The sequence below is a fragment of the Notolepis coatsorum genome (assembly GCF_963971535.1).
Source record: "Notolepis coatsorum genome assembly, chromosome: 9".
Classification (NCBI taxonomy): Eukaryota; Metazoa; Chordata; class Actinopteri; order Aulopiformes; family Paralepididae; genus Notolepis; species Notolepis coatsorum.
The window spans coordinates 132,677,053-132,691,230 of NC_140173.1; the positions used below are offsets into that span (position 1 = coordinate 132,677,053).

General features: G+C 42.1%; 1 protein-coding gene across 5 annotated transcripts in view; it reads right to left on the bottom strand.

Annotated features, from left to right (window-relative positions):
• cep170aa (centrosomal protein 170Aa) overlaps positions 1 to 14,178 on the bottom strand; it is a 132,234-nt gene that overhangs the window by 46,402 nt on the left and 71,654 nt on the right. For all 5 annotated transcript variants that reach the window (XM_084322123.1, XM_084322126.1, XM_084322124.1 and 2 more), the window contains exons 9-10: positions 4,806 to 4,976; positions 2,259 to 2,561 (exon numbers count right to left, since the gene is read on the bottom strand). In XM_084322123.1, coding sequence (XP_084178249.1) covers positions 2,259 to 2,561; positions 4,806 to 4,976 — 474 coding nt within the window. The remainder of the gene's footprint in view (positions 1 to 2,258; positions 2,562 to 4,805; positions 4,977 to 14,178) is intronic.

Consider the following 14,178-nt stretch of genomic DNA (forward strand, 5'->3'; position numbering starts at 1 on the left):
ACAAAGAAAGCACTGCTTCAGAAAACGCCTGGAACAGGTTACTTTCTACGGCACACGGAAGACTGGGAGAGGAACCAAGATGATTCCTGTGTGGCCTCATTATCTCTCAATGTCCTTATTATCAAGTCATTGTTTTATGTTAGATATATTTGAGCATTTGTGAAATTTTATTGTTTGGTATCATGGCAGATAATGCGGAATGCCAAACACTGACTGGCTGACTACAGGGGCAAGCAGGGTGGCTTGGTGGTTAGAGAGACCAGGGGGTGAATTCACAAAGGGATTACGCTGCTTTTTCTGACGCAATGCCTGGGCAAATAGCCCCAAAACAAACCTTGCTTTTCACAAAGCATGCGCAAAGGGTGAAATACCGTGCTAACTGCGTTGTCATCATCATGATCATGTTCTTATGCACCTGAGTCTCCTGAACACCGTAGAGATAAACCCTGAGTCGAATGCACCTTCCTCCACTGAGCTATATGGTAACTTCCGCGCGCCTACCGCATAATACCTCCGCAATAATGAGGCATTCACCTGTAGGGTATAGGTGCGCCTTATTTAACTCTGTTTTCGTTAACCACTAATAAGCTACAAAACCAAACTGTATATCATATCAAAACACAATCTAGGGATGTATAGGAATAAAAATAAATTTGTACCAAAAAGGTGTTTGGCCCAAGGACTAGGAGATAATGTAAGCTTCTGAACACTCTGTGAATGTGTTACACAGAGGGGATATGTGAAAAGACCATTTCCCTGAGCGAACCAGTCAAGTACCACACTTTAAAATATCAATGAATGAATAAATATATATATTTTTTAAACTAGACCGTCTTGCAAAAGTGATATATAAGGTGTAAAATATAGAGAGTGCAAAAACACTTTGGGCTTGGGCTTTTTGTTATTAGGATAGAGAAAGAGAGAGAGAGAGAGAGAGAGAGAGAGAGAGAGAGAGAGAGAGAGAGAGAGAGAGAGAGAGAGAGAGAGAGAGAGAGAGAGAGCAAAATTGTATGTGTAGGATTTGATAATACTTCCACAGTGTGGTTATATGATCTGATTATGGAATATCAATATTCTAAATTAGAAGATTTTGCTGTGTATCAGTATGCAGTAGTGGTAAACATCTGAGTGTGACTGTGTGACGTGTGTGTGTGTGTGTGTGTGTGTGTGTGTGTGTGTGTGTGTGACGTGTGTGTGTGTGTATGAGAGAGCGATTGTAGGGGAGAACGGGGGACGTTGTCACACGGGTAGGTTGTCACATTCATTATATTTCACCACCAGAGGATCCTGTCTCCCATACTTTGGTATTTAAATGTCCAGAATTGGGGTCAGAGTTCACCTACATTGTCATCTTTGGAGTGAAACAGCTGAACTTGAGGTGAGAGGACTTTTTGTGTTTTTCATGTCCATTTGTAAATATTCCGCTCCTCAGTATTTTTCTTCTAGGCTTTTACACAATTGGTTTATAATGAAACAATTATTAACCTTAAAAAGTGTGACGGGATAGCTATAGTTTAGATTGTTGTTAGCTAGCTAACTAGTTGTTAGATGGCTGTTAGCCTTGATGCTATCAAGACATTCCAGTTGGGGTTGGTCGTCACATTTGATTTGGGGTTGGTTGTCACATGTTGTGTAGGCTATTATTGTTAGGCCGATTTATTGTGTTCTTATTTTGTTATATAGGATGGCCTAAAGATGTGTTTCCTGTTTATGTTCATGTTAAGATACATTAAGTTATGTATTTCTCAACTTGTCAATGCAATTAAACTTTCAAATTTAGTTCTGCCTTCTTGTCTTCTTTTTAAGATTTTCCCATTAAAACACATGGTGACAACCAACCCCATAGTGTGTGACAACCATCCCCATGATGGGGTTGGTTGTCACAATGTGTCAGAGTGTCTTTGATAGGTGATTAACTCTTTGTTACAATACGTTGGAAAATGAGAGGGATACACATTTCAAGCCAACATCTTAAGCTTCAATTTAATGTAGGAATGACTATTGAAAGATGTTTTGATGATGAGCAATTCACGCTAAAGTGTGACAACTATCCCTGTTCTCCCCTATATGTGTGTGAGTGCATGCATGTGTGTGTGTATGTGCATGTGTGAAAGAGAAAAGAAACCCAAACCCAAGAAACAGAGAGAGAGAGAGAGAGAGAGAGAGAGAGAGAGAGAGAGAGAGAGAGAGAGAGAGAGAGAGAGAGAGAGAGAGAGAGAGAGAGAGAGAGAGAGAGATAGTGATAGAACGACCCCCACCTTTCAGTCTCTTGAGGTGCATGGGCACGTCGCTCTTGATGCTCTTGCTGTCCTCCTCGGTGGACTCGGTGCGCACCAGCGCGGGGTCGTTCTGGGCCAGCCAATCGGCCACCTTGCTCTCCGAGGCCATCATGGCGGCCTGCAGGGTGCTGAGGTCCCTCCCACCTCCTCCTCCTCCAGCTCCGGCCTTCTTGGAGCGAGACCGGTGGTGGTCGGGGGTTAACTTTGACACATGGTCCTTGATGGTGACTTTCCCCGGGGAGGTGTTGTCAAACTCGATGGTGAAGGAGGCGTGGCCCTGAGCTGTAATGGGGGAGGCATGGGGAGACGGGTTTGTTTTGATGCGTCAGTTATGGTACACTATCATATCATATTATATGGTACACTATCATATTATATGGTACACTATCATATTATATGGTATACTATCATATTATATGGTACACTATCATATTATATATGGTACACTATCATATTATACATAGGTATACACCCCTTATGAATGTCTACACAATGAGGATGATTATATGGACAACATTGCTTTTATCAACTGCTTCATACAGGAGGATGTCTGTACTTGTGTCTATGTGGTTGGTGATTGGAACGCTGACATCTCAGATATAAGTTCTCTATTTGCTAGGCATTTGATTCAATTCTGTGTCGACAGTGAACTCACAATTTCCAGCCAAGTGCTTCTGCCAGCTGACAAGCTTTTCTTATATTTAGTGAAGCCTGGCACACAACATCCTGGCTGGATCACTGTATATGCACGGCCGATGCCCATGCCAATCTGCGCTCTATGGAGATTGTGTATGAGGCATCTTTGAGCCATCACATCCCCTTTATTTGTTTTATTGATTTAGACAGTCTCCCTGAGTTGACCAGGGAGGTTAATGACAGCTCTAGGGTCAAATTGGACTGGTCTAAACTCTCAGCATGTCCTGTTTTATTATGGGAAAACTGAGGCTCTTCTTAATGAGGTGTTTTTAATCGCACAATGCTATTCTGTGTTCAGATTTTAACTGTAAAGACATAGCTCACCACCATGACCCCTTGTGCCATGTATGATGCCATTGTTAGAACATTGTGTGAAGCCAGTAGCCCCTACATTACATTTTCCAATAGGAAAGCAGGTAAGCCAGGTTGGAATAAACATGTACAGCTCCCCATTATGCTGCAGCTAGGGAGGCTTTCAATGATTGGGTACTGGCAGGTAGGCCCAGGCAGGGACCATAGAAAGAATACACATGCCAGGTACAAAGCTGCCATTCAATATATCTCCAAACATGAACAACTCATGAGATCAGACTCTATGGCTGAGAAGCTTCTTAGGTGTAATGTCACTGCTTTTTGGAAGGAGGTTAAGGCCTTGAACCGAGGCAGTACGCTGCTACCGGCCATGGTTGAGGGAGTGTCTGGTGCTATCAACATACAGTAGCTGTGGAGGCCAGCATTATTCTGCTGTTTTTAACTGTGTTCAGAGTGACCCATTTCAAGTGGGAAGCATCCCCAACAGTGAGTTAGTTGGAGTTACTGCTAACGAGGTGCGTCAAGCTATAACTCAGCTTGCCGATAACAAGGCCAGTGGCCTCGATAATATTTCAGCAGAGCATCTGAAGTATGCGAGCCCCAGGGTTGCTGTCCTGCTCTCAAGTCAAGTCAAGTCAAGAGATTTATTTGTCACGGCATACAAGTATACAATGAATGCGGGTGGTCTTGCCCGCAACGATGTGCAAATAACATATAATAGAATCAACATTGTGCAATAAACAAGTAACATTGTGCAATAAACAAGTAACATGTTAGGGCATATCGGTATATGTACATAAGTTATTTACAGAGCATGGAGGACATACTCTATCTGCTTTACAGGCCTCATGACACATGGGCTGCTGCCGGACTCCATGCTATCAGTCACTGTGGTGCCAGTTATCAGGGACAAGGCAGGAAAGGTGGGGAGTTTGGGACAACTACCGACCCATTGCACTGGCCAGTGTACTTTCTAAAGTCTTAGAGAGAATTTTATTGGATCGTTTAAGTTTAAGTCACTTCTGAGAATCAGTTTGGGTTCAAAGCCAAGCATGGCACTGACCTTTGTATCTATGCTTTGAAAGAAGTTATTAATATGTATGTATAAGGGTAAGAATTCCTCTGTTAGTGCGTTTTATTGATGCCTCTAAGGCATTCGACCGAGTTAACCACCAGAAACTGTTTTTAAAGCCGAGGGAGAGGGCCGTGCCGCCTGGTAATATTATTAGAATCCTGGCATTCTGGTATGTGAACCAGACCATGCAGGTCAGATGGGGTGATACTGTCTCTGCTCCTTGTGGTGTTGGGCATGGCGTCCAGCAGGGGGGGGGGGGGGGGGGGTGTTACTCTCCCCTGCCCTCTTACATTTTTATATGAATGAACTTTCTGTACAGCTTGGCAATTGCCGAACGTATAAATGTACTGTATATTATAAACACATTGACATAAACTAGTAAAAAAAAAAAAGGAATAACCTACATAATTGCATGAAAAAGGAAGAGAAAGGTCCACTCCCACCTGCAGCGGCGATGGCGGCGGCGCCCTCCGTGTCTTTGGTGGGGATCTCGTGGATGCCGCTGTCCCCCATAAGGCCCTCCTTGGTGGGGATCTCGAAGTAACTGGGGTCCTGGCCTGGAGGGCCGTCCTCCTTGGCCTTCTCTCCTCCTCTGTGACGCCCCTCTCTGCTGTCTGACGGGGGGAAGACAAGGCGACGTCAACAAAGACCATTCTCTTTCCGTTTCTTTTCAATTCAATTATGTTTGACCCTGTTGTGGCAATTGATTTATGGGAAGAGGGAGGGCTTCCAACTACAACTACAACAACTACTACTATAGTAACAGGCAATGGACATGGAAATACAGAATGAGAGAGATAGAGAGAGAGAGAGAGAGAGAGAGAGAGAGAGAGAGAGAGAGAGAGAGAGAGATCAAAAAGAGGGGTGAATTGAGAAAGAGAGAAGTGGGTAGGGAGGGGGGCAGAGAGAGCAGCTACCAGTGAGTGACATGTCCTTGAGCAAGGCACTTAAGAGAGGGAGAGTGGAGAGAGACAGAGGGAGTAGGGAGGAGAGAGAGAGAAAGAGAATGCGAGAGAAAAGAAGGGGGAGTTGAGGGAGAGAGAGGGTAGGGATTTAGGGAGAGAGAGAGAGAAAGGAGAGCGGGAGAATTGAGAAAGAGAGAGGGGGGCAGAGAGAGCAGCTACCAGTGACATATCCTTGAGCAAGGCACTTAACCCCCAACAGTTCCAGTGGTAGCTCCTCGGAGGCCAACAGTGGAAGACATTGGGGTTGTACTGGGCAGCTCCCAGGTAAGAATATGTTAAAATCTCCCCTGGCCTGGAGCAATGAAGTTTAAACAATTCTCAGACAAGAGAAATATGTAGTCTTTCTATCTTCATCCATCTTCATGGGGCAGGACATTGGTTTATTAGATCTCTACGGCACAAATGTCACATGTGAGTGATATGTGGGGGTCACTGACTGACTAGAGGTCATCGTCGCCAGAGGTCAAAGGTTGAGAGGTCAAACTATAGGTCCTATACGAGCCAATCGAATCAGTGTCTCTCCTCTCTGCTCTGAGTCTCTGTCCTCAGAATCACTGTCTCCATCTGAGAGAGCACCCAGCCCCCTGCATGGCACGCACGTGTACACATGTGCGCACGCACACACACACACACACACACACACATACACACACACACACACACACACACACACACACACACACACACACACACATCCTAATGTACAGTCCCCTCCCCATCATATGTATATACTCTGTCAGGATCTAGGGGTAACAGTACTGTATATTTGAATACCGTTTATGTCACAAATGTATCAGTACTAAATACCTATATGTCCCTATGCCATAAATGTCATGTATGTTGTGTATGTCATGTCTATATGAATTGAAAATGGGGGACCCTGATGGAAACAAGACAAACGTCTTTCTCAGGTCTGCATCCCCTTAACAATTGTATGTATTGAGCCGTACTGTATTGTACCCATTCTGCAATCTGTTAAATAAAGTTTTCATTCATCCACACAGTGAGTCACCTAAAGAAAACACTTTGGAGGGCGGCTAAGTGGCGCAGTGGGCAAGGCGCTCGCCACTAACGCAGGAGATGCTGGGTTCGAGCCCAGCTCTCAGCGTTGCTTCCGGCTTGGCTGGTCGTTCAAACTAATACAATTGGCAGTGTTAGGGGTGGGATAAAAAAGTAGATAAAAAAAAGAAAACACTTTGGGCGGCAACCACTTCTTCCCTCATGTGTTCATGGCAACAGTCAGGGCCTCAGCGGGAGGTAGACATGATAGATGAGGCTTCACAAACCATCTGCTTCATGTGCAACTCACTGCACAAGTCACACGGCAATAGTCAAACAACAAAGCTGTGAATGTGTGAAACAGAGTGACTAGTTATGACGAGTGAGGCTGGTTCAATGAATCAAGATGACATTTGATCCTGTTTTGTATTGTATCGTTACGATATTGTTGCGCACAATTCTGTCACCTAAAAATGAATGATAACAACCACAATTCCTCTCAAAATGAGAAAATGTTACCTTTCATTATCGTGCAGTTCAATATGATGAACAGTAATTGGATTATCTATGTTGTGATTTTGCATGTGATATATATATATATATATATCAACATCTCCAGATGGTTATTGTGATAATATACATTAATTTCATATCACCCAGCCCCAGTTATGAGATATTTGTAAGGCATGGAAGGAAAATAACAATAATATAATAATAATAATGACTTGGGCTAAAAGTTCAGGATGCACTGATTTGGGTTTTTGAGACAGATACTAATAACCATGTCGGCCAATATATGATATGGTATGATATGGTATATATATGATATGGTATGATATGGTATATATATGATATGGTGTATATATATGATATGGTATATATATGATATGGTATGATATGGTATATATGATATGGTTTAAAATATGATATGGTTGATTGAATGAAAATTGTATTAACAGATTGCAGAATGGGTACTGTAACTGAGGGGTACAATTCCCTGACTGTATTGATAAGTATGGTATCATTAAACCACTACCGCTTGATGTACTTTAACTTCTGGCCATACAGTACACGATATCTAAGTATGATGAACACTTTCCCACATATGAAATCAGGTCCACACAAATATAACAGTCGAAGGTTTAATATAGCAAAAGGTATATACAACATTCACTTAATTACATTTATGATTTGAATGCACTTGTAAGGCAAATGAGTATTCGTAGGCAAATCAACACTGAATGTCCAATCTCTGGTTACGCAGGAAGCAAGTATACAACCTGGTTCTTTAGGGAACTATAGCGATGGTACTTAAGGATTATAGCGGGATACTAAAGGGGTCCTGCTGGTTGTAAGTCAGTAGGGGGGGGGGGGGGGGGTTTGGAGAGCCGTCAGCTGCATCCCATCTGGCCAACGATTCCTGGGGAGAATTCAGGTACAGAACACAGTGCCCGCAGGATCTTGATCCACAGATGAATACACTTGGGCCCTCTTGTAGACGGTAGCTGTAGGCTGTAGGTCCACAACGAAGGAGAAGCGAGGCGGCCTCGGTCTGGGTTGAGCGCCGTCTCACCTGGGCTCCTCTCGGGGGTAATTCCAACACTCACCGGCGTTGGCTGTTATCCGCTCCACAAATCAAAGCACCCAAAGCAAATAGATATTCCATGCCGTATAGGCTCAGCAGTCGTCCGGGTAGGTAATCCAATGTGCAGGTCCACTCGTCCTCGCCCAGAACTCCTCGGATGAAAGCACCACGCGTGGTCTGCCCAGCCTGGTCAAGACTCTAGATAACGCGAGGAAACGATGGGGGTGCTGCTCACTTTAGAACTCTAACCGAACGATGCACCATACATAATAGACTATTATTAACTTAATAGAAATACGTCCCACTCGACGGTACAGTGCCAAACTATGACAACTCAGCCATGAATCTACACGAGGTCTCAATGCCCATTCTGGGGCCAAACAGGCCATACTGCACCACACGTGGGTCGTGGGTGAGGCTTCACGTCTGTTACTAGGTTGGAGGGTAAAGGACTAATGGACTAAAAGAAAGTTCTACTTTACTTGCGCCATATTTATATGCACGGTGAACAAATAGTACCATTCGTATTTCGGTAGCCGTATTCCTACGCGGAACCGGGGCTAGTTGGGACATGTTCGTCGGCACTATTGAACTTGACTCAAGGGGCTTGTCTGCTGGCGCCAGGTTCTTGTCCAATGAGAGAATGAACTATTATGGGCTGTAGTAGACTAAAGGGATATTCAGTGTATATGTACAAAGAATATACAAGGGATATCAAACGATATACAAATACTATTAAATATATATCCATAAATAAATATATATATTCGGTTTAATCTGAATAATCTGAATAATCCTGAACAGGTACAATACAGTACAGCTCAATACACACAATTGTTAAGGGGATGCAGACCAGGGAAAGACTTTCGTCTTGTTTACATCAGGGTCCCCCATTTTCAATTCATCATAACATAAATTACATACATGACATACAGGTAGACAGTACTGTTGCATCTAGACATTTATGACATTTATGACATACCAGATCTACAAATATACAGTACTGTTTATGAGTACAAAAAGAGTCTAAAAAGAGAGTATATACATTTGAGGGGGAAGAAACTGTACATTGGAGGAGGTTGGGTAGGTGGGGTGGGGGTGGGGGGTTGGGTAGGTGGGATGGGGTAACTGTACATTGGAGGTGGTTGGGGGGGGGGGGTTGGGTAGGCGGGGTGGGGGGGAATTGTACATTGGAGGGGGTTGGGTTTGGACATTTACAGGGGCCTGTTTCGAATTGCAGTCTCCCGTAGGTGCTCTTTGAGAGTGGTTTTGAAAGTGGGTAGTGATTCACATTCCTTTACAGCTTTGGGTAGGGCGTTCCACATTGTTGTGGCATAATTGTGAAACGTGTTTAGTCCCTTGTTTGAGCCGAATCTGGGTTTAACATGATTTGTGGAGCTCCTTCTGGTGTTGTGGTCGTGGTATTCACTGACCTTTGGGAAGTATTTTGACATGTACATGGGTACCTTAGTGGTGTAGTGTATCTTGTAGACCAGGCCCATTGCAAGTTGCTGTATTCTGTCGTCTACTTTAAGCCATCCTAGGTTGTCAAAGTGGGCAGGGGTGAGGTGGGTTCTTGGAGTAAGGTCAAGCAGTAGTCTGACCAGTTTCTTTTGAGATGTTTGTAATTTAGTTTTTAGTGCCTTTGAGGTGCTTTGGTACCATGAGGTGCAAGCATAGTCGTAGTACCCTTGATTGAGTGCTCCTGCCAGAGTCTTCAGGGTATTCTTGTTTACTAGAGAGGAGATCCGGTACAAGAAACTTGTTTGTTGGTTGACTTTTTTGATTACATTGGATGCCATTTTGTCACAGGAAAGATTTGCCTCTAGGATGGAACCCAGGTATGTAATTTCATCTTTCCTTGTGACGATATTGTCCCCCACTGTAACAGAGAAGCCGTTGGCCTTGCTGAGTTTGCTATTTGATCCAAAGAGAATGGACTCTGTTTTACCCATGTGTAATGATAGTTTGTTATCAGTGAGCCAGGTGCAGATTCTGTGCAGATACAGTGTCTCTTTTTAAACAAGGGTATTGTTTAAGGTGGTAGAGTACCACCTCGTGTGTATCATAGATTTGATATAGCGACACTGTATAAATAAAGTAGTGGACTCATAAAACCTCAAGGGAGCCATTGTGCTCTCGGCCGGATCGTTCCGGAAATGGTATCTTGGGCTTAAAACACACATTTCCACTTATCTACAAAACTAAAAGCACTGAAACTTCTCTTTGAAACCAGATAAGCCTGTCACCAGCTTAAGTTGCTCTGTGAGATTTATACACACACAGAGTAGAACTATAAAGTCTTTGAAGTCGAATTAAATATGTACATGGTTGGTTAAAGGCCCAATCTGTGATCTAAATGTAAACAAAGGGGTAGCCCAAAAAAAAATTGAAATAGGAATGGAGACATGTTTTCATTCTCTGGTTCGACATTTGATCAAAGAATAACACTAAATAACAGGTATGACTTATTAATAGGGATGCACCGATCCGACTTTTTCAGTCCCGATACCGACACATGGGTTTGGGTATCGGCCAATACCGATCCGATACCCATTGTCAATATATTTTTTTCAAAAAAAGTTATAAAAAAAAAGAATTATCAACGTTTTTATTTTTATATATATATTTTGTTTTTAAGAATTGTAAAGGATCACAAGTGTGTTTTTGATTTGTTGTAAACAAAGACAGAAAATAAACTTCATTCATTCAATTAATAAACTGTATGCCTCACTGTCACTGTGTGGAAGAGACTGGGATCATTCTTTTGTGCAAGGCAACATCAGGCTTGACTTAAAACATTACTTTCCTTACTTAGTGAAACTAAATGTAACAAATTAACACATATATATATAAATGTACTGAATGGTTATTTCTTATTTTATTTCTTATTTAAAAAAATAAATAATCCGATATATATATATTTTCTTTTACCGATACCCGATCCAGCTATTTTACTGATATCGGTGGCCGATACCGATACCAATATCGGATCGGTGCATCCCTAGATATTATTATTATTATTATAATTTTTTATATTGTATTAGCCGTCCAGCAGTGTGGCTACATGGGTAGAGCTCCAGAATCATGATTGGAAGATCACCGGTTTGAGTGGTGTTGTTGTCCAGCAGGGAGTGCAGCAAGTCCTCTGGACTCGGCAGTATCAATGCCCCTGTTACGGTGATAGGGACACCGTACAGTTGCGAGTGCTGTCCTTCGGATGAGACGTTAAACCGAGGTCCCAAATTCATGTCGTTAAAGAACCAAGAGTGTCTATTGCAAAGAGTAGAGGGTTCCCCAATGTTCAAGGCTCAAGGCTACCTAATCACCCTTCCCCCTTAATTGGCTGATATGAATCCTAGTCTCCTGAGCCTTTCAGTCATTGTGTAGTGTCTGGTCTCAATGTATGGCTGCCATTGAGCCCGTCAAGGTTGGGTGCTACATAGTGATGGTGAAGGAGGCAATTTCCATCCTACATTGTAAAGCACTTTGAGTATCTTGAAAAGAGCTATTATAAATGCAATCATTCATTCATTCATATTTTTTGGCTGTAAAAGGTGTGTTCACATTGGTCATGTATTTGTAAATACTGGAATAAAGTCTATATTGCTGACTTACAATGTTTTGAAGGATATATATATGAATATACTTCACATTTACATAAAATATTCTGGATTGGGGCTATAAAGATGAGCTTTATGGTGACTTTTGTACAGAAAATAGGTTAGTTGTATTTTATAAATACATCAGAATATGATATTATGAGTGAAGAATAAAGGTAACTGAACCTCCCATCACTGCTGTTATTATGATAAAATGATTTACAGTATCTGATATTCAGAGGGTTCTCTTGGCCTGAGACTAGAACTAATGGTTTGGTATCAACACACAAAAATCAACACCATTTAGCCACCGCTAATGCTAAATGACTGAAGATCACACAAAAATCAACACCATTTAGCCACTGCTAATGCTAAATGACTGAAGATCACACAAAAATCAACACCATTTAGCCACCGCTAATGCTAAATGACTGAAGGTCACACAAAAACCACTACCATTTAGCCTTGATAATGCTAAATGACTGAAGGTCACAAAATCATCAGCACCATTTAGCCACCGCTAATGCTAAATATTAGCTAAATATAAATATGCTTATATTTCTACCGAAACGGAATGTCTGTATAGTCATTTAGGAGGGTTGAGCTGAGTTTTATGACAGCTCTATAACCCAATCCAAAAAAACAACACAATGTATGTTAATAGCGCAGCTACATTGATCTGTCACAAAACGGAGAGAAAACAGACAGGAAGGTATTGCCGTCTGTAATCGTGTGTTTAAACAGACGGGAAGGTATTGCCGTCTGTAATCCTGTGTTTTGCCGAAACAGCTTTGCTAACGGATGGTGACGTATCCATCAGCTCCAAAAATCCATCCTCTCTGAACTTTTCTGTCGCTCAAAACGGAGGCGGAGACGGACCATCATCAGCCCTGTCCGTCATTGATCTTTCCATTTCCTTTAAACAGACGTAGATGGACAGACAAAAACGGATCAATGTAGCCGGGCCCTAATTCCTAAACAGATTACTTTACAGATAATATGAAGTTTTCCTTGTACTTTCAGACCATGTAGCATATGACCATTATTTCCGTTATTAACATGAGCACCTCTTCTCTGGAACATCACCCTAGAACGTGGCAGCCCCGTGGACTTCCTCTTTCTTATGAACACCAGGCCACCCCTCCCTAAGCTTCCACTGATGTCATCGCGAATCACATGACTTTGTTGGCGGAACACAGCAGTCACAGTATTCCTTATATCCATACGATAAAGAAACCACTGTGCTTGGTGATTAGGGCTTCCGTGTCACCAATACCACATTGTCACATAAGTTTAGAAGAAAAAAAAGGATATTTATAAATATTTACATTTGTAAAGTAAAACCATGCTGTGTTATTTAAGTCTGTGCTGTACAGATTCTGTTTTGACTTGGCCGTTAGCTGGCCATTAACAATGTTTCTTGTAATTTCCACCGCTCAACCATGTATATTACCTACCCTGCTACCAATACTATGTACAGTATCTTACCTACCCTACTACCAATACTATGTACACTATCTTACCTACCCTACTACCAATACTATGTATATTACCTACCTTACTACCAATACTATGTATCTTACCTACCTTACTACCAATACTATGTATCTTACCTACCTTACTACCAATACTATGTATCTTACCTACCCTACTACCAATACTATGTATCTTACCTACCTTACTACCAATACTATGTACAGTATCTTACCTACCCTACTACCAATACTATGTATCGTACGTACCTACCCTACTACCAATCTGTTAAAATGTTTCCATTCAATCAATCACCGCGCAGATTGATTGATTGAATGAACGTTTTATTAACAGATTGCAGAATGGGTACAATACAGTACGGCTCAATACACACAATTGTTAAGGGGATGCAGACCAGAGAAAGACTTTCGTCTTGTTTACATCAGGGTCCCCCATTTTCAATTCATAATGAATTATAAGTAAGGGTGCAACTTGCACCGTGCAATCCATTCTTTGTGGATCTAGCCCTATGTATCCTACCTACGCTGTCTAACGTACCACCAACACTATGTATCCTACCTACGCTGTCTAACGTACCAACACTATGTATCTTACCTACGCTGTCTAACGTACCAACACTATGTATCTTACCTACGCTGTCTAACGTACCAACACTATGTATCTTACCTACACTGTCTAACGTACCAACACTATGTATCTTACCTACGCTGTCTAACGTACCAACACTATGTATCTTACCTACACTGTCTAACGTACCAACACTATGTATCTTACCTACGCTGTCTAACGTACCACCAACACTTTGTATCTTACCTACACTGTCTAACGTACCAACACTATGTATCTTACCTACGCTGTCTAACGTACCAACACTATGTATCTTACCTACGCTGTCTAACGTACCAACACTACAGTATGTATCTTACCTACACTGTCTAACGTACCAACACTATGTATCTTACCTACACTGTCTAACGTACCAACACTATGTATCTTACCTACGCTGTCTAACGTACCAACACTATGTATCTTACCTACACTGTCTAACGTACCAACACTATGTATCTTACCTACGCTGTCTAACGTACCACCAACACTATGTATCTTACCTACACTGTCTAACGTACCAACACTATGTATCTTACCTACGCTGTCTAACGTACCAACACTA